Genomic DNA, 22,812 nt, shown 5'->3' with positions numbered 1-22,812 from the left:
AGAGAGAGAGAGAGAGAGAGAGAGAGAGTCCTTGGATCCTTCCTTCCTTCCTTCCCCTTCGTCTTTTCAATCCGTCATCGCCTCCCTCAGCGTCCTGTCCTTGTCGTCTTCGTCTGCAGCTGCCTTGCTTGCTTGCTTGCTTGCTTGCTTGCTTTCTTGAGGCTTCCGGCGCTGTGCTCATTGCATGTCCTGCCTCCGGGGGTGTCCTTGTTACCTGGACCTTTATATATATATATATATATATAGCTTCCTTTTTCTGCATTCCTTTCGTTTCGGGGCTATTGGGGGGGGGGGCTGGGGGGCTGCGGGGGGGGGGGGTGTTGGGGGAGGGGGTCAACATGCAGTCAGGTAGCTGACTTTCATAGATCATTTTATTTTCAAGATTTCGGATTAAATTGTCAAACAAAGTGTGTAGGTTGGTTTGTGTGTGTTGGTGTGTTTGTGTATCAGAAAGAGAGAGAGAGAGAGAGAGAGAGAGAGAGAGAGAGAGAGAGAGAGAATCTTAAGTGATAAATTTCCTCCATTTTTAAAGGTAAAATGGAGAAAGTGTTCTGGATACGATGACAAAAATACTTATTCTGAGTTTCAGCAGAGTAATAAAACTAAACATTTCCTGTAAGATTCTATGTAGTCTTTCTAATACTAAACATGTGCTTGCATTCCTTCAAGGAAGGCACTATTTGACCTCTGACATGACTTAAGGTTCTTTGCAATCCCTTTCGTTCCTTTTACTGTACCTCCTTGCATATTCTCAATCTTCCATCTTACTTTCCTGAACCCTCTCCTAACCTTTGTTTCACATTGCAACTGCTTTGAGGTTTTCCTGCTGTCACGCCTTTCAAACTTTTATCATCACGTTGCAGCGCTGAGTGACCTCATAGGTCCCAGTGCTTGGCCTTTGCCCAAAATTCCATATTTACTCCAATACAACTAGGAGGGTCAAAATTATATTTTGAATGGTTACAAAACGCTGACCAGTATGAGAATTGGTCTTTTCATTTGGAAAGCTGATCATTTGTAGAAGTAGTTGTCAATAACATTATACCAGATGTAGGTTGATCTACATTTTTTTTATAATTTTATGATCGTGCATTTTATCTGTTTTGAATTATTTTGAAATATCCAGAAAATGATATGGGAAATAACCAAAGCTTATATATTCACGCATTGTAAAACAACAATTCAGTGAAGGCATCGGTTACGAAAGCTCTCTTTTCGTGGTAATTCGTGAAGATGCTCTCAACTTTGCTGAATGGGAATTGTAGTAAACGATACCCAGTACTGATGATTAATTAAAATAACCCCCATTTCTCTTCCAGAATAAACGATGGCCGTGAATATGGTAATTCCACTTCTCATTCCCCTCGAGGAGAACCTTCATAACAGTAAGTGCAGGTTTTTCGTTGTGAAAAATTTAGATATTCATTTTTCATTTCATTTAGATATTAATTTATATATTAATTTTTCTGGTCTTACAATTGATTTTCTCCAACCGCAGGGGAATATTTTAGATATTTATTTTTTATTTTTCATTTGATATTTATTTTTCATTCTCTGGTCTAGCAATTGAATTTCCCCAACCGCAGGGGAATATTGGCTATTGAGAAGTACCGCGAAATTAGTTGTTGTTAGGGAATTTTTAATTAATGAATTTTTTATTTTTTCAAATTCTTATATATATATTTTTAAATGTATGCTTGTTGGTAAGTGCTAGAAAGAGTTGATCTGTGGTGTCAAAGTCGTTGATTACATTCAAGTGCATTGTCTGTAAACTATCAATCGTTTTATGCATATATATTAATATACATATGTAAGCATGTATATATACATATTTATAAATATAGAATATTATTATACATACATATTTATAAATATAGAATATCATTATACATACATATTTATAAATATAGAATATTATTTATAAAAATATTTATAAAATATTTTACCGTGTGGAATGTTGTCTTTCGGGCTCACCGCTCCCCTTATATGACGACTTCATTCCCAATAGCAGGGATCACGGCCACCAATTTTCGATAAGCCAATGGGGTTGTTGGGGGGTTGGGGGTCCGATGGGGGAGACGGCCAGCCTTCCCACACACAACAAAAAAAAAATACTCCTTGCCCCAATTGGAATCTGCAATATCGAGGAGGTTTGCGACGTCATCGGGCGTAAGATCAGACTTTTACGATCGCGAGCATAAGACCCACCTCGAATAATATTGCGTTTTTGGGCCCCCCTTTAAAAATTTTCTTATCTCCTCCTCCTCCTCCAACCGCCATCCTCCTCTCCTGCCTCCTCCTCCTCCTCCTCCTCCCCGAGGAAATAATCCGCGATTGTCGGCGCTGAAGTTGTGGGAGAGATCGCTTTCAGGGGCGATGGTATATTTTTTTTACTCTCTTGTAAAAGCGAAAATCGGGTTGTAGGGCCGACCGTATTCCGCGTTGTCTTTACATTTTAAAACATGTAAGTTGCTCTTACGTGCAGATATGGCCTTTTGAAGTTCTGAATTTTTGTTGTCGTTGTTGTTGTTGTTGTCTAAAATTGGTTAGCTTTTCTTATACACGTCAATATTTGTCAGATTTTCAACCCCTTAAGAGCCCGAGCGCTCCCTCTCTCTCTCTCTCTCTCTCTCTCTCTCTCTCTCTCTCTCTCTCTCTCTCTGTCGATGTTGTCTAACATTGGTTAGTTTTTCTTGTACACGTCAATATTCTCCAGTTTTCAACCCCCTAAGAGCAATCTCTCTCTCTCTCTCTCTCTCTCTCTCTCTCTGTGGATGTTGTCTAACACTGGTTAGTTTTTCATGTACACATCAATATTTGCCAGATTTTCAACCCCTTAAGAGCCCGAGCAATCTCTCTCTCTCTCTCTCTCCTCTCTCTCTCTCTCTCTCTCTCTCTCTCCTAGAAAGGTTTGATGTGTCGTTCTTATTGTTTTCTCATTGTTTTTGTTTCAATAGCATGTATACAACGCTTCTTCGATACATCACAAAGACAAATATCTGTATTGCCAGTATTGTATTATGGTGTCAATAAGCCTGGGAATCATTCTTTTCTATTTATCGGCTTATTTCCAAATAATGCTCTCTGTAACAAAGGAGAAATTCGTTGATAATGCTATTCTCCGTTTTTCAAGATAGGATTAGTTTGTTTTTCCTTCAGTGAAAAAATAATCTGATTAGTTTTTTTTTTTTTTTTTTTTTTTTTTTGCTAGGAATTCAAGTTAAAAAGTTTTTTTTTCTATCGGATTATTCATGAACAGCATTGCTGCTTCACGTTATCACAAAATATCTCAAATTCGTAAACCATTTTCTGTTTTTTTTTTTTTTTTTTTTTTTTTTTTAATTTTTTTTTTTTTTTTTTTTTTTTTTTGAAATAGGTCACTGAAAATCATGGGTAATGTGATTAAGAAATATATTAAGATCACGAATCATTTTTTAATTCGGGGTAATATAGAAAGCTGAATAGAATCATGAGTCATTTTTCAAGTCAGGTAATGTAGAAAGCTGAGTGGATTCATGACTCATTTTCAGAGTCAGTTGATGCAGAGAAATGGGTAGATTCTTGACTCATTTTTGAGTCAGTTGATGCAGAAAAATGAATAGATTCATGACTCATTTTCAGAGTCAGTTGATGCAGAGACATGAGTAGATTCATGACGCATTTTTTGAGTAAGTTGATGTAGAAAACTGAGTAGATTCATGACTCATTTTTTTAGTCAGTTTATACAGAGAAATGAGCAGATTCATGAGTAATTTTCCGAGTCAGTTGATGCTAAAAGATGATTAGATTATTAGATTATAGTTCGTGGCTACGTGAACATCTCATCTATCCGTTCTCCCCTTCAGTGGACACCCCGTAGGGCGGGTTAGTGCCTTCAGTACACCTCACGGGTTACACTGTAGCCATTACTAAAGGTTCTTTTGCAGCGTCCCTTCGGCCCCTAGCTGCAACCCCTTTCATTCCTTTTACTGTACCTCCGTTCATAATATTTCTTCATTCCTACTTTCTACCCTCTCCAAACAATTGATTTGTAGTGCAACTGTTTTGAGGTTTTCCTCCTGTTACACCTTTCAAACCTTTTCACTGACAATTTCCAGTACAGCACTGGGTGACCTCATAGGTCATCTCCCTTATTAGAGTAGGGTCGTGGGCGGTCACGAGAGGAGGTCAATAGACGATTATGAGGGCGTATCAAAAGAGAGACATTCGTTCTCTATAGAAGAATTATGACCGGTATTTTTTTTCCCTTGGTAACTCTTCATTGAGTTCTATAGAGAAAGAATGATCATACTTTGTTCATATCCCGTGACGAGGTACCCATAAGATAAACGACCCCCTTATTTATGTTTTTGTATTTTCTAGTTTATCAGATGAGAACGTATTTCCTCCTTCGATGGGTGTCGCTCATGTTCCAAAGATTCCCTGGATCATGGTGGTATGTCCATTAGGATTTTATGGCAGATCTTGGGCCACTAGGGCAGCCACCTGAGAGGTCATCAGACCCACTTTTCTTCCATACTGTTGGTTCCTTTTAATTAAAGTATTTAGCCTTTTTTTTTAAATTCGGCATTGATAAACTTTTTCTTTGTAGTTTTGAAAGCAAGTTGTCTTACCTGTTTCCTTACATTTGATTTCGCTCTCTAACATAATTGTTTACTTGGTAATTTTTTTTTCCGTTTTTAATAAGTGGTGCCAGTGAATGACCTCATGGGTCCCAGTGCTTTTACCTAGTGTTTTTTTTTTATTATTTTTTAAAATTCGGTATTGATGAACTTTTTCTTTGTAGATATAAAAGTAATTTGTATTATATTTGATTTCGCTCTCTAACATCATCTTATTGTTGATTTGGTGATTGTTTAATTTTGTTTTTGTTTTTTATAAGTGGTGTGTCTGAATAACCTCATGGGTCCCAGTGCTAGGCCAAAGCCCAAGCTCTGTACTCCATTCCATACCGGAAGATAAAAAAAAATCCCACTTTAAATCCGTCTGCCGCATCCATTAGCGATTTAAGCCGGTTACGGAAACCGTCTCGGGTAAATCTCCCACAATTCACTCTGATTCACGAACATCCGTCCTAAATATGCAAATCCTGCCTCCCCCTCCCCCTCCCCCATCCCTCCAGGCTTTGTTGTGGAGTCAGACGGCTCTATTTAATGGGCATAACATCTCGTGTAAAGCGAATGACGATCATTCTTTTACTATTTAATATAACGTATATATTCCCTTCATTTCCATATGATAGATGAGACAGTCTTTCAGATCATTTGCATATGATGTTTTGTCATAGGTTTGTACGGTTACGCGTCGCCACTGAGTGAGCATGAAATGGAAGTATGTAGGTAATGAATTGAAACGGTAGGGCTACTAGATTCTCTCTTCTTCTCTCTCTCTCTCTCTCTCTCTCGCTCTCTCTCTCTCTCTGGTATTAGAAAAATGGGATTGGAATGCGTTGAGAACTTTATTTCGCAGTGTTATTTAGTTATCTTCTGTGGCTGTTGTCATATTTATATAATAAATATACATAAATATATACTGTATATATAATGTATATATGTATATATATATACATATATATATATATATATATATATATATATATATATATATAGATATATATATACACACACACACACACAAAACCCTGTATATATTCCCCAGTCATGAAAAGCAAAGTCTTTGATATGTGAAACTGTATTATATTATGCGTTAACAAGAGATTTAGAGGAATCCTTTAGAAATGGGTGTTATCTTATCTTAGATATGGTTTTACTATTTCAGTTTTAGATTTCCATTGGTAGAACATATAACAGGGAAAGCAAGACAGTTTAAAAAAACAATTTTATAATTCATTATGATATAGAAAAAATATATCTTCTGGATTTAACCAAAAGCAAAGAATTCGCTTCAACCTCATCCCATTTGCTAAAACCATATTCCTAATTCCGTTTTTTTTTTTTTTTTTTTTTTTTTGAAACTGTGTTAGAATGTAATCAAGATTTTCACTGAAGGGAGAAATGAGATAGCGATCTCTCCTTTACGGTTTTTTTTTTTTTTTTTTTTTTTTTTCGTCCTCATTCCGATTTACTTTTCCAGATATTACTTCGTCCCCCTTTCGCGTTAGTTTCCATATTTCCAGACATTCTGAGAATTTGCGAAGTATACTTTATCACCAGCGATATATAGTTGAGTCAGCAATTATCTTGACATGTGTTGCGAATTACTTAATCGTTTTATTTTTATTTTATTTTATTTTTGTTTTGGTTTTGGGCAGTCATATACTTTTGGTAATTGTATTAACACAAAAATCGTTATATTTTTTTATTTTTTTGAGGCAGTCCATACTCTTTTTGTAATCGTATTAATACAAAAACAACGTTGCATTCTTTTCATGTATTGAACAAAATGGAAAGCCTTGATCAGGAAATAATTTTAAGATATTTTCAAATGAAAGCCAATAAAAGCAGACTTTACTGGATAAATGTGAAGGCTAAAAACATCCATTTTGAAATGATTTCTAAGGGGAAAAAAACCACCGTTAGTAATTTAAAAGAAGGAAACTGTTTTTAATCTCCTCTAACTCTTTCTGGCGAGTAAATCATTTCTCAGAAATACGTCAGTATATTTTTACTGACCCGTGAAATCCAGTATGTGAAAAGCAAAATTAGATATACTTAGTCAGTAAATAAATCAGCAAATAAAAATCAGGTATTCCTAAAGGGTACCTATTAGCTTCTGTGCAATACTTCTTTTTTTGTCACTTCTTTCATTATTACTTTTTTTTTTATTTTGTTTATCACTTCTTTCATTATGATGACTGTCATTACTTTCATTATGATGACTGTCCCTTCTTTCATTATGATGACTCTACGGTAAAAAAAAAAAAAAATTCAAACCCCGGAACAAATATAAAATGGAAATTCAATTATAGTTGTTTTCAGTCGTGACTTCCATAATTTGTATGCTCTGTAACTTTAGTTTACAGTCACAGCTGAATAAAACTCATGTGCAAGTAAATGAATGAAGTGTATAAATCGTATTTACTGACATTTTGAGGCACCGTTATAATTCTAGAACATTTTTTAAAAATTTGATTTTCTCCAAGTATGTAGCATACGACTTAGATACTGTAGCTGATTTGGTTGAAAAAAAAAAACGAAATATAATCATTATGTACCGTATAAATCGATAGTTTAACAGCAGAATCAATAAAACGAGGCCTATAAATAATTTGTCCTTCCACGAAACTTGATAAACAAAAATGATTGATTTAAAGAGATTTTTAATATTGTTAGTTTTGTATCACAGTTAAATAAAACAAATACATTAAGTAAATGAATGAAGTATATAAATAAATCCTATTTACTGACATTTTGGGACACCGTTATAATTGTATTAGATTTTTAAATATTTAATTTCCTCCAAAAATGTAGTATACGACTTTCAGATATTGTAGTTGATTTGGTTGAAAAAAAAAAAAAAAAGAAAAAAAAAAAAAAAAGCGAAATATAATCATTATGTGTACCGTATAAATCGATAGTTTAAACAGCAAAATCAATAAATGAGGCTTATAAATAATTTGTCCTTCCACGAAACTTGATAAACAAAAATGATTGATTTAAAGAGATTTTTAATACTGTTAGTTTTGTATCACAGTTAAATAAAACACATAAATTAAGTAAATGAATGAAGTATATAAATCGTATTTACTCACATTTTGGGACACCGTTATAATTTTAGAACATTTTTTAAATATTTCATTTCCTCCAAAAATGTAGTATACGACTTTCAGATATTGTAGTTGATTTGGCTCAGAAAAAAAGCGAAATGTAATCATTATGTAGCAGAGTCAATGAAACGAGGCGTATAAATGATTTGTCATTCCACGTCACATAATAAACAGAGATTTTTAATATTGTTAAAATTTTGTACCATGACGTCCACTTTTGTTGCTAATCTTCAAAGTGCATTTAATTATAAATTCTTTGTATCATTTGCTGTTGGGAGCATAATATTTCATCGCATAGTAATTGTGTAAATTCATTTACATCAGAAAAGAAAATAATAACATTTGAAAATGTTCACAGTAGGCGATTGTATTTTTATTTTTATCCTTCAAGTATTATTCTCTGAAGAAATTGCCAGAGAAGTGAACGTCATCTGTGGTTTGTTATAATAATAATAATAATTAAAAAATCCTCATAGTAACACGAGTCTTCAAATGGAGAAACAAATCCACAGTTATGTAAATGTACATATATTTAAATTTGAAACTTTAAGTAAATGTTCATTTACATAACTGTAGATTTGTTGGTCCACTGATAATGATAATGATAATAATAAAGGGTTTGTTTTATCATTCAGTCTCTCTCTCTCTCTCTCTCTCTCTCTCTCTCTCTCTCTCTCTCTCTCTTTTGAAAAGGGGATTCAGAACTTATACACACTACAAACTGCCCATAGGCGATAAGTATGTCAGTAGAGTTTTGAGTTATTATAAAACTTACTCCTCATATACGAAGTATACCTTAGTTTTACCAGACCACTGAGCTGATTAAAAGCTCTACTAGGGCTGGCCCGAAGGATTAGATATTTTTACGTGGCTAGGAACCAATTGGTCACCTAGCAACTGTACCTACGCTTATTGTGGGATCCGAACCACACTAAATCGAGAAATGAATTTCTATCACTAGAAATAAATTCCTCTGATTCCGCGTTGGCCGAGCCGGGATTCGAACTTCGGACCACCGGATTGGCAGGCAGCCGAGCGCGAAAACCATTCGTCCAGCGGGGAACTAGTTCATATAGGAAAAACGTGGACATTACGATTGTTTTTTTTTTTTCTCGATTATTCGAAATAAATTATACAAGTTTTTCCACGTCCCAATCTCTCTCCTCTCTCCCTCTCTCTCTCTCATCTCTCTCTCTCTCTCTCTCTGGTATTAGAAAAATGGGATTGGAATGCGTTGAGAACTTTATATATATATATATATATATATATATATATATATATATATATATATATATATATATATATGTATATATCTAATAAAGGAGCCCATAAAAACACCAAAATATAGAGAGAAAAGTACTATATTTCAGAGACTGCTGTCTCTCTCTTCAGGTATATGAATGAGAAAAGTTTACAGCATCTCTGAAATATAGTACTTTTCTCTCTATATTTTGGTGTTTTTATGGGCCCCTTTTATTAGATGGAATTCTGTTGTTAAAGTATTTATAATAGTCATTTTCAGGACATACAGAATAATACATATATATATATATATATATATATATATATATATATATATATATATGATTTAAATTTGCATTGGTAGAACATATAACAGGGAAAGCAAGACAGTTTTTAAAAACAATTTTATAATTCATTACGATATAAAAAAAATATATCTTCTGGATTTAACCAAAAGCAAAGAATTTGCTTCCACCTCATCCCATTTGCTAAAACCATATTCCTAATTTCGTTTTTTTTTTTTTGAAACTGTGTTAGAATGTAATCAAGATTTTCACTGAAGGGAGAAATGAGATAGCGATCTCTCCTTTCCCGGTATTTTTTTTCCTTTTTTTTTTTTTTTTCTTGTCCTCATTCCGATTTAATTTTCCTACTTCGTCCCCCTTTCGCGTTAGTTTCCATATTTCCAGACATTCTGAGAATTTGCGAAGTATACTTTATCACCAGCGATATATAGTTGAGTCAGCAATTATCTTGACATGTGTTGCAATTTACTTAATCGTTTTATTTTTATTCTATTTTATTTTTGTTTTTGTTTTGGGCAGTCATATACTTTTGGTAATTGTATTAACACAAAAATCGTTATATTTTTTTTATTATTTTTTGGGGGGCAGTCATATACTTTTTGTAATCGTATTAATACAAAAACAGCGTTGCATTGCTTTTCATGTATCGAACCAAATGGAAAGCCTTGATCATGAAATAGTTTGAACATATTTTTTCAAATGAAAGCCAATAAACAGCAGATTTTACTGGATAAATGTGAAGGCTAAAAACATCCATTCTGAAATCATTTCTAAGGGAAAAACCACCGTTAGTAATTTAAAAGAAGGAAACTGTTTTTAATCTCCTCTAACTCTTTCTGGCGAGTAAATCATTTCTCAGAAATACGTCAGTATATTTTTACTGACTCCTGAAATCCATTAGGTGAAAAGCAAAATTAGATATACTTAATCAGTAAATAAATCAGCAAATAAAAATCAGGTATTCCTAAAGGGTACCTATTAGCTTCTGTGCAATACTTTTTTTTTTGTCACTTCTTTCATTATTACTTTTTTTATTTTGTTTTATCACCCTTCTTTCATTATTATGGCTGGTCACTTCCTTTCATTATGATGACCTTCCTTCCTTTCCATTTATGATGACAGTCACCTTCCTTTTCCCTTATTTTTATGGACTGTTCCTTCCCTTTCATTATGGATTACTGTTCACTTATTTCATTATGATGCAGTCACTTCTGTTTCATTTGATGAACTGTTTTCACTTCCTTTTTCATATTTATGACTGTTCACTTCTGTTTTCATTATTAATTTCACTGTCACTCCTTTCATTATTGACTGTTTTCCTGTTCCCTTTCATTATTTTATGACCTGTTTATCACTCTTTCTTATTATGATGACTGTCACTTCTTTCATTATGATGACTGTCACTTCTTTCATTATGATGACTGTCACTCCTTTCATTATTATGACTGTCACTCCTTTCATTATGATGACTGTCACTTCTTTCATTATGATGACTGTCACTCCTTTTATTTATGATAAACTCTCACTTCTTTCATTATGATGACTGTCACTCCTTTCATTATGATGACTGTCATTCTCTTATTATGATGACTCTCACTTCTTCATTATGGATGATGTCACTCCTTTCATTATTATTACTGACTTCTTTTATTATGCGGATTGTCACTTCTTTCATTATGAGACTGTCACTCTTTCATTATTATGACTGTCACTTTTTCATTATGAGACTGTCACTTCTTTTCATTATTATGACTGTCACTTCTTTCATTATGATGCACTGTCATTCTTTCATTGATGACTGTCACTCCTTTTCATTATTATGACTGGCACTCCTTCCATTTTTATGACTGTCACTTCTTTCATTATGATGACTGTCACTCCTTTCATTATTATGACTGTCACTTCTTTCATTATGATGACTGTCACTTCTTTCATTATGATGACTGTCACTCCTTTCATTATGATGACTGTCACTTGCTAATCGATTGTCACTTCTTTCATCATGACTGTTCACTTTCTTTCATTATGATGACTGTCACTTCTTTCACTATTATGACTGTCACTCCTTTCATTATGATGACTCTCACTCCTTTCATTATTATGACTGTCACTTCTTTCATTATTATGACTGTCACTTCTTTCATTATGATGAAGGTCACTCTTGGGTCTTATGATGACACTATGATGAATCTCACTTCTTTCATTGTTATGACTGTCACTTTCATTATGATAAATGTTCAGTCTTTCATTATGATGACTGTCATTCTTCATTATGTGGACTGTCATTCTTTCATTATGACGACTGTCACTTCTGTCATTATGATGACTGTCACTTCTTTCATTATGATGGAAGGTCACTTCCTTCATTATTATGACTGTCACTTCTTCATTATTTTTCATTGACTGTCACTTTTCTAGTTATCACTGTCACTTCCTTTCCATTATTATGACTGTCACTCCTCATTATTATTGACTGCTCTTTTTCATTATTATGACTGTCACTCCTTTCATTATGAGGACTGTCAGCCTTTCCAATTATGATGACTGTCACTCCTTTCATTATGATGACTGTCACTTCTTTCATTATGATGACTGTCACTCCTTTCATTATTATGACTGTCACTTCTTTCATTATGATGACTGTCACTTCTTTCATTAATATGACTTGTAACCTCTTTCATTAGTATGACTGTCAGCTTCTTTCTTCTTATGACTGTCCTCCTTTCATTATGAATGACAGTCCTTCTTTCATTATATGACTGTCACTTCTTTCATTATATGACTGTCACTTCTTCATTATGATGCAGTCGCTTCTTCTTAGATGACTTTCCACTCCTTTCATTATTATGAGACTGTCACTTCTGTCTTATTATGACTGTCACTCCTTTCAATTTATGATACTGTCACTTCTTTCATTATTATGACTGTCACTCCTTTCGATTATTATGACTGTCACTTTCTTTATTACGATGAATGTCACTTCTGTCATTGCGATGACTCTACAGTACAAAAAAAAAAAAAAAAAAAAAAAAAAAAACAAGAATTCAAACCCCGGAACAAATATAAAATTGAAATTCAATTATAGTTGTTTTCAGTCGTGACTTCCATGATCTGTACGCTCTGCAACTTTAGTTTACAGTCACAGCTGAATAAAACTCATGTACAAGTAAATGAATGAAGTATATAAATCGTATTTACTGATATTTTGAGGCACCGTTATAATTCTAGAACATTTTTTAACAATTTCATTTCCTCCAAGTATGTAGTATACGACTTTTAGATACTGTAGCTGATTTGGCTGAATGAAAAAAAGCGAAATATAATCATTATGTACCGTATAAATCGATAGTTTAACAGCAAAGTCGATTCAATTAGGCCTATAAATAATTTTTCCTTCCACGAAACTTGATAAACAAAAATGATTGATTTAAAGAGATTTTTAATATTGTTAGTTTTGTATCACAGTTAAATAAAAACAAATACATTAAGTAAATGAATGAAGTATATAAATCCTATTTACTGACATTTTGGGACACCGTTATAATTGTATTAGATATATAATTTTTCCTCCAAAAATGTAGTATACGACTTTCAGATATTGTAGTTGATTTGGTTGAAAAAAAAAAGAAAAAAAGCGAAATATAATCATTATGTACCGTATAAATCGATAGTTTAACAGCAAAATCAATAAAATGAGGCTTATAAATAATTTGTCCTTCCACGAAACTTGATAAACAAAAATGATTGATTTAAAGAGATTTTTAATATTGTTAGTTTTGTATCACAGTTAAATAAAACACATAAATTAAGTAAATGAATGAAGTATATAAATCGTATTTACTGACATTTTGGGACACCGTTATAATTCTAGAACATTTTTTAAATATTTCATTTCCTCCAAAAATGTAGTATACGACTTTCAGGTATTGTAGTTGATTTGACTCAGAAAAAAAGCGAAATGTAATCATTATGTAGCAGAGTCAATGAAACGAGGCGTATAAATGATTTGTCATTCCACGTCACATAATAAACAGAGATTTTTAATATTGTTAATTTTGTACCATGACGTCCACTTTTGTTGCTAATCTTCAAAGTGCATTTAATTATAAATTCTTTGTATCATTTGCTGTTGGGAGCATAATATTTCATCGCATAGTAATTGTGTAAATTCATTTACATCAGAAAAGAAAATAATAACATTTGAAAATGTTCACAGTAGGCGATTGTATTTTTATTTTTATTCTTCAAGTATTATTCTCTGAAGAAATTGCCAGAGAAGTGAACGTCATCTGTGGTTTGTTATAATAATAATAATAATTAAAAAATCCTCATAGTAACACGAGTCTTCAAATGGAGAAACAAATCCACAGTTATGTAAATGCACATATATTTAAATTTGAAACTTTAAGTAAATGTTCATTTACATAACTGTAGATTTGTTGGTCCACTGATAATGATAATGATAATAATAAAGGGTTTGTTTTATCATTCAGTCTCTCTCTCTCTCTCCTCTTCCTCTCTCTCTCTCCTCTCCTTCTCTCTCTCTCTGTTTTTGAAAAGGGGATTCAGAACTTATACACACTACAAACTGCCCATAGGCGATAAGTATGTCAGTAGAGTTTTGAGTTACCTTAAACTTACTCCTCATATACGAAGTATACCTTAGTTTTACCAGACCACTGAGCTGATTAACAGCTCTACTAGGGCTGGCCCGAAGGATTAGATATTTTTACGTGGCTAGGAACCAACTGGTCACCTAGCAACTGTACCTACAGCTTATTGTGGGATCCGAACCACACTAAATCGAGAAAGGAATTTCTATCACTAGAAATAAATTCCTCTGATTCCGCGTTGGCTGAGCCGGGATTCGAACTTCGGACCACCGGATTGGCAGGCAGCCGAGCGCGAAAACCATTCGTCCAGCGAGGAACTAGCTCATATACGAAAAACCTTGACATTACGATTGTTTTTTTTTTTTATCGATTATTCGAAATAAATTATACAAGTTCTTCCACGTCCCAATCTCTCTCTCTCTCTCTCTCTCTCTCTCTCTCTCTCCTTTTTTTCAGCATCCCCTACTCCATTTCCAAACCAAGCGGAAAAATGACGAAAGCCATAACTGGCCGCATTTTATTTTTTGGCGGGAACGTATATTCGCGTTGTAATCGAGTTCTGATATCTCTCTCTCTCTCTCTCTCTCTCTCTCTCTCTCTCTCTCTCTCTGGTGATGTTTTGAACGGGGTTCGAAAGCCTGTAGTAGTACTCGATTTAATTTTTTTTCCCCTTTCCGGAATTAGTACAGGGGAAGAGTTTCTACTGCCTTTAAAAGGACATTTTTTTAATGTTTTTTTTTTCTTTATAGTTAAATTGGTGTCACAATAAAGTGTCATCCTGGAAACCTGTTTGTCGGGGGGCGGGCTAGTTAAGGAATCGGGAGGGTAGGGGAGACATACAACCCTATTCCTGCAAACCTGTTTGTCCGCCCCGGGTGGGCCGGGGTAGGTATAGGAACAGGAGGTAGGGGAGACATCCACCCTCCGCTTGCAAAACCTGTTTGTCCGCCCCGGGGTAGGTATAGGGGCGTGATTGTAAGGGAGACACCCACCCCCTCCTCCTGCGAGCTTGTTTGTCCGCCCCGGGTGGGACGGGGTAGGTATAAGAACGGGAGTGTAGGGGGAAACATCCACCCTCCTTGCAAACCTGTTTGTCCGCCGCAGGTGGGACGGGGTAGGTATAGGAATGGGAGTGTAGGGGAGACATCCGCCCTCGTCCTGCGAGCTTGTTTGTCCGCCCCGGGTGGGATGGGGTAGGTATAGGAACGGGAGTGTAGGGGGAAACATCCACCCCCCTTACAAACCTGTTTGTCCACCCCGGATGGGACGTGGTAGACAGGGAATCGTAAAAGGTAGGGGAGACTGCAGCGCCGAGTTCCAGCTCTCGTAGTGCTCACTAACAAGCTCGTTTAGAATATAAGTTGTAAATTCTCGACAAACATTCACAAAGTATATACTGTCAGGTCACGCTCACACACACACACACACACACACACACAAACATACAAAAGTCTGCCTGTGGCTTCTCTGCCGCTGTTTCTTGGTTTAGGATTTCTCATCGTTTGTCCTTTTGCTTTTATACGAGGAAGTCGACCTCATGGCGAGACGGCAGAAGCAGCTTTTGTTTGGCTGTTCAAGACTGGACTGGGCCATTGTCTCTCTTTCCTTATGTTTATGGATTTCTTGAAAGTTTCTTCCTCTTGGAACAGACCTTGGGTACAAAGGACTTGTCTCGCATGGCAGTTGGTTTATGATATAATAATAATAATAATAATAATAATAATAATAATAGTATTCCTTATTTCAGCTCTGGGCCATATACTTGGAATATACAGGGAAATCGATTTTCTTTGAACAGACGTTGTGTACAAAGGACTTCTCCCGCAGGCCAGTTGGTTTATAATAATAATAATAATAGGGAAAAAACTCTCTATCACGAGAGTATAATAATGTTCTAAAGGGTCCACAATAATACAAAGTGTTGTTGTTAACTACCCTCTTTCTTCACCTGGCCCATTAACGAGCTAACGACCGTTGTCAACGATCTTTCACGACTCTTGTTTTTTAAATTTACCTCTGTACTTGTCGTAACTTTTTGTTCATTTGGACTGAAGATGAACCCAGGGAAGGGTTCGAAAGCTTTCTGTAAAGTCTTTAAAATTATACACGGACTTTTTACACTTTGTATATTGTGGACCCTTTAGAACAATAATAATAATAATAATAATAATAATAATAATAATAATAATAATAATAATAATAATAATAATAATAATAATAATAATAATTTTCCTTATTCCTTATTTCCGCTCTGGGCCATATACTTTAATAATAATGATAATAAGGTTTATTTTAGCTCTGGGCCATGTACTTGGAATATACAGAGACATCGATTTTCTTTGAGCAGACCTTAGGTACCAGGACTTGTCCCGTATGACTGTTGGCTTATATAATAATAATATAATAATAATAATAATAATAATAATAATAATAATAATAATAATATAATAATAATAATGGTATGACCACAGGAAGAACATCCTTAGTACAAAAAGACAAGAGTAAGGGAAATATAGCCAGTAACTACGGCCTATCACCTGCCTACCAATAATGTGGAAGTTACTAACAGGTATCATCAGTGAAAGGCTATACAACTACCTAGAGGAGACAAACACCATCCCCCACCAACAGAAAGGCTGTAGAAGGAAGTGTAGGGGCACAAAAGACCAGCTCCTGATAGACAAAATGGTAATGAAGAACAGTAGGAGAAGGAAAACCAACCTAAGTATGGCATGGATAGACTATAAGAAAGCCTTCGACATGATACCACACACATGGCTAATAGAATGCCTGAAAATATATGGGGCAGAGGAAAACACCATCAGCTTCCTCAAAAATACGATGCGCAACTGAATACAATACTTACAAGCTCTGGAATAAGACTAGCAGAGGTTAATATCAGGAGAGGGATCTTCCAGGGCGACCTACTGTCCCCACTACTCTTCGTAGTAGCCATGATTCCCATGACAAAAGTACTACAGAAGATGGATGCCGGGTACCAACTCAAGAAAAGAGGCAACAGAATCAACCATCTGATGTTCATGGACGACATCAAGCTGTATGGTAAGAGCATCAAGGAAATAGATACACTAATCCAGACTGTAAGGATTGTATCTGGGGACATCAGGATGGAGTTTGGAATAGAAAAATGCGCCTTAGTCAACATACAAAAAGGCAAAGTAACGAGAACTGAGGGGATAAAGCTACCAGATGGGAGCAACATCAAACACATAGATGAAACAGGATACAAATACCTGGGAATAATGGAAGGAGGGGATATACACCAAGAGATGAAGGACACGATCAGGAAAGAATATATGCAGAGAATCAAGGCGATACTCAAGTCAAAACTCAACGCCGGAAATATGATAAAAGCCATAACACATGGGCAGTGCCATAATCAGATACAAGCGCAGGAATAGTGGAATGGACGAAGGCAGAACTCCGCAGCATAGATCAGAAAAACCAGGAAACATATGACAATACACAAAGCACTACACCCAAGAGCAAATACGGACAGACTATACATAACACGAAAGAAAGGAGGGAGAGGACTACTAAGTATAGAGGACTGCGTCAACATCGAAAACAGAGCACTGGGGCAATATCTGAAAACCAGTGAAGACGAGTGGCTAAAGAGTGCATGGGAAGAAGGACTAATAAAAGTAGACGAAGACCCAGAAATATACAGAGACAGGAGAATGACAGACAGAACAGAGGACTGGCACAATAAACCAATGCACGGACAATACATGAGACAGACTAAAGAACTAGCTAGCGATGACACATGGCAATGGCTACAGAGGGGAGAGCTAAAGAAGGAAACTGAAGGAATGATAACAGCGGCACAAGATCAGGCCCTAAGAACCAGATATGTTCAAAGAACGATAGACGGAAATAACATCTCTCCCATATGTAGGAAGTGCAATACGAAAATGAAACCATAAACCACATAGCAAGCGAATGCCCGGCACTTGCACAGAACCAGTACAAAAAGAGGCATGATTCAGTGGCAAAAGCCCTCCACTGGAGCCTGTGCAAGAAACATCAGCTACCTTGCAGTAATAAGTGGTACGAGCACCAACCTGAGGGAGTGATAGAAAACGATCAGGCAAAGATCCTCTGGGACTATGGTATCAGGACGGATAGGGTGATACGTGCAGACAGACCAGACGTGACGTTGATTGACAAAGTCAAGAAGAAAGTATCACTCATTGATGTCGCAATACCATGGGACACCAGAGTTGAAGAGAAAGAGAGGGAAAAAATGGATAAGTATCAAGATCTGAAAATAGAAATAAGAAGGATATGGGATATGCCAGTGGAAATCGTACCCATAATCATAGGAGCACTAGGCACGATCCCAAGATCCCTGAAAAGGAATCTAGAAAAACTAGAGGCTGAAGTAGCTCCAGGACTCATGCAGAAGAGTGTGATCCTAGAAACGGCACACATAGTAAGGAGAGTGATGGACTCCTAAGGAGGCAGGATGCAACCCGGAACCCCACACTATAAATACCACCCAGTCGAATTGGAGGACTGTGATAGAGCACAAAAAAAAAAAAAAAAAAAAAAAAATAATAATAATAATAATAATAATAAGCTTTAGCTTATTTCCACTCAGGGCTATATTCGTGGAATATACAAAGTAAAGGCATTGCAGTTCACACAATCTAGGTAAACGAGATGAAATGATAAAAATTATTATTTGTTTAAAAGAAATTCTAAATTTGGAATGAATTTATTCCAGTTTCCTAACAGACCTTGGGTACAAGGACTTGTGTTCTTCAGAGCAATTGGTTTATTGCCGTTCTTGGAAAGGCAACTTATTTAATTAAACGTATTGGCTTGAGAAAAAGGAATAGGTACTACGTTCGGAAAGAATGCAAAGAACTTTCATTTCTCGCGAGACACATTATTCGCGGATTTTCTTATGTTCGATCTTCGCAATTTTGAACATTTCCGTCGGGGGAAGAATATTTTGGATGTAGACTCCGAAACTGAACTCGGTCGGAGAGAGAGAGACCTTTGAAGATATTTTTCCAAATGTGTGGGGTCCCTTTCAAGTGTACATTTTTCTTAAAAAAAAAAAAGATAATTGAATAAGTTGATTCCTCTCAGATCAGAAGGAGATCCTCTTTTGTTTCCTTGAGAGAAAGGAATTTTTCTATCCCCTTTTTATTGCACGCAAAGGCACGATGTAATAAACGGGAATTGCACTCGGGGGGGGGCGGGCGGGGGGGGGGCGGGGGTGGGGGAAATATAGACCAAAGGTTATATTCCTGCGAGTTATTGGTTTTCCGAGCATTGCTCCTTGGGAGTGACACCCACTGTGTACGTCATGCGGTGCACTGTAGGCATTACTTAAGGCTTTGTAAAATATCTATTCCTTCAGGCCAACCCTAGGAGAGCTGTTAATCAGCTCAGTGGTCTGGTTAAACTAAGATATACTTGAGTTAATTTTGGATGATATGGAAAAAGTGCTATATAGGACTGCAGGGTCTCATTGTTGATGGAACAAAGGTGGTTGTTTAAAGATGTTGGAGGGAGACATTGTGCATAAAGAGTGGATGGGCTAATTTGCTACTGATGGGCATTCCTGTTCAGAGGCGATTATATGGAACTGTACTGTGTGAATTACATCTTTGGTTAGGTAGTTAGACACATACACACACACACACACACACTATATATATATATATATATATATATATATATATGCATGTATTGAAAATATAAATATATGTAAAAATATGCATTATGTATATTTTCATGTATACATAAACACACACACCCACACTAGCGCCAGATTACGTACATTTACACACAATATGGTTAGAGGCAATCAGAATAGATCGGCAGTAAAAAAAATGATTCATCTGAAACACCCGAAAATGTAATTTATACTTCATAAAGTAATAACAAAGAATTTCACATAAAAAAAAAAAAAATTCCCCACAAATATTAAAAAGAACCCCACAAATATTTAGGTCTCCGTGCCGTGGGAACCCATTCACAAGTGGTTTATAAATAAAACCCGCTCGTTCAAAGGCATTGTAGATCTCTTCTCAGCATTTAAAGGCTTGAGTCCTGTTACCGCAGTCAGGGGAGCTATATACATGTATATATATGTATATATCTGCATACAGAGACGCTTTTCATTTATGAATTTTCTTCCTTAAAAAAAAAATACCGTTTTCATTTAGTACCCCTATTCATTCTCTCGTCTGCTGGCTTTTTACCCCATCGTATATTAATTTTTTATTTTTTATTTTTATTTTTATTCCCTTTCGTGAATACAACTAACTCTCATGGGAGAAGACTGTGTCATATTGCAGAGTTCATTGAACTGCACGAGAGTCTGAATTCAGATTTGGGGTTGGCGACTTTCCTCTTGGCCCTATGAATTCAGCAATATATCTACGTTGTGTTGCCACCTGCCTCATTTATTGTAAATGTTTTAATACCGCTTTCTAATAAAGACCATATTCTTTGAAAGCTTAAATTTCAAGTCAATGGCACCTGTGGTGGTGGCTTGTTCCATATGAATTGGTTTCGTTTTCTGAATAATAATAATAATAATAATAATAATAATAATAATAATAATAATAATAATAATAATAATAATAATAATAATAATAATAATAATAATACAAAAAGACAAGAGTAAGGGAAATATAGCCAGTAACTACAGGCCTATCACCTGCCTACCAATAATGTGGAAGTTACTAACAGGTATCATCAGTGAAAGGCTATACAACTACCTAGAGGAGACAAACACCATCCCCCACCAACAGAAAGGCTGCAGAAGGAAGTGTAGGGGCACAAAAGACCAGCTCCTGATAGACAAAATGGTAATGAAGAACAGTAGGAGAAGGAAAACCAACCTAAGCATGGCATGGATAGACTATAAGAAAGCCTTCGACATGATACCACACACATGGCTAATAGAATGCCTGAAAATATATGGGGCAGAGGAAAATACCATCAGCTTCCTCAAAAATACAATGCGCAACTGGAATACAATACTTACAAGCTCTGGAATAAGACTAGCAGAGGTTAATATCAGGAGAGGGATCTTCCAGGGCGACTCACTGTCCCCACTACTCTTCGTAGTAGCCATGATTCCCATGACAAAAGTACTACAGAAGATGGATGCCGGGTACCAACTCAAGAAAAGAGGCAACAGAATCAACCATCTGATGTTCATGGACGACATCAAGCTGTATGGTAAGAGCATCAAGGAAATAGATACCCTAATCCAGACTGTAAGGATTGTATCTGGGGACATCAGGATGGAGTTTGGAATAGAAAAATGCGCCTTAGTCAACATACAAAAAGGCAAAGTAACGAGAACTGAAGGGATATAGCTACCAGATGGGAGCAACATCAAACACATAGATGAGACAGGATACAAATACCTGGGAATAATGGAAGGAGGAGATATAAAACACCAAGAGATGAAGGACACGATCAGGAAAGAATATATGCAGAGACTCAAGGCGATACTCAAGTCAAAACTCAACGCCGGAAATATGATAAAAGCCATAAACACATGGGCAGTGCCAGTAATCAGATACAGCGCAGGAATAGTGGAATGGACGAAGGCAGAACTCCGCAGCATAGATCAGAAAACCAGGAAACATATGACAATACACAAAGCACTACACCCAAGAGCAAATACGGACAAACTATACATAACACGAAAGGAAGGAGGGAGAGGACTACTAAGAATAGAGGACTGCGTCAACATCGAAAACAGAGCACTGGGGCAATATCTGAAAACCAGTGAAGACGAGTGGCTAAAGAGTGCATGGGAAGAAGGACTAATAAAAGCAGACGAAGACCCAGAAATATACAGAGACAGGAGAAAGACAGAAAGAACAGAGGACTGGCACAACAAACCAATGCACGGACAATACATGAGACAGACTAAAGAACTAGCCAGCGATGACAATTGGCAATGGCTACAGAGGGGAGAGCTAAAGAAGGAAACTGAAGGAATGATAACAGCGGCACAAGATCAGGCCCTAAGAACCAGATATGTTCAAAGTACGATAGACGGAAATAACATCTCTCCCATATGTAGGAAGTGCAATACGAAAAGTGAAACCATAAACCACATAGCAAGTGAATGCCCGGCACTTGCACAGAACCAGTACAAAAAGAGGCATGATTCAGTAGCAAAAGCCCTCCACTGGAGCCTGTGCAAGAAACATCAGCTACCTTGCAGTAATAAGTGGTACGAGCACCAACCTGAAGGAGTGATAGAAAACGATCAGGCAAAGATCCTCTGGGACTATGGTATCAGGACGGATAGGGTGATACGTGCAAACAGACCAGACGTGACGTTGATTGACAAGGTCAAGAAGAAAGTATCACTCATTGATGTCGCAATACCATGGGACACCAGAGTTGAAGAGAAAGAGAGGGAAAAAATGGATAAGTATCAAGATCTGAAAATAGAAATAAGAAGGATATGGGATATGCCAGTGGAAATCGTACCCATAATCATAGGAGCACTAGGCACGATCCCAAGATCCCTGAAAAGGAATCTAGAAAAACTAGAGGCTGAAGTAGCTCCAGGACTCATGCGAAGAAGATGTGATCCTAGAAACGGCACACATAGTAAGAAGAGTGATGGACTCCTAAGGAGGCAAAATGCACCACGGAACCCCACACTATATACCACCCAGTCGAATTAATTGGAGGACTGTGATAGGGCAATAATAATAATAATAATAATAATAATAATAATAATAATGGAATATAAGTCCACCATAGTATATCTGTTTGATTTTGTTATTTAAAATATGTTTTAGATAACAAAATCAAGCAGACATACTATGGTGGATTTACTTTTCCATTTTATTAACTCATGTGACTATGTGTTTTCTTTGATTATTATTATTATTATTATTATTAT

The 22,812-nt window shown here is 36.0% G+C and overlaps 1 protein-coding gene across 1 annotated transcript in view; it reads left to right on the top strand.

The window, feature by feature from the left end:
• The window catches only part of LOC135207458 (putative neural-cadherin 2), a 1,036,792-nt gene that overhangs the window by 410,644 nt on the left and 603,336 nt on the right, over positions 1-22,812 (top strand). Inside the window, 1 exon segment of the mRNA XM_064239182.1 lies at positions 1,320-1,385. Within this exon segment, the coding sequence (XP_064095252.1) occupies positions 1,328-1,385 (58 nt within the window). The 5' untranslated portion in view covers positions 1,320-1,327.

The sequence above is a fragment of the Macrobrachium nipponense genome, chromosome 32, assembly GCF_015104395.2.
Source record: "Macrobrachium nipponense isolate FS-2020 chromosome 32, ASM1510439v2, whole genome shotgun sequence".
Taxonomy (NCBI): Eukaryota; Metazoa; Arthropoda; class Malacostraca; order Decapoda; family Palaemonidae; genus Macrobrachium; species Macrobrachium nipponense.
This window is presented reverse-complemented; position numbering and strand designations above follow the sequence as displayed.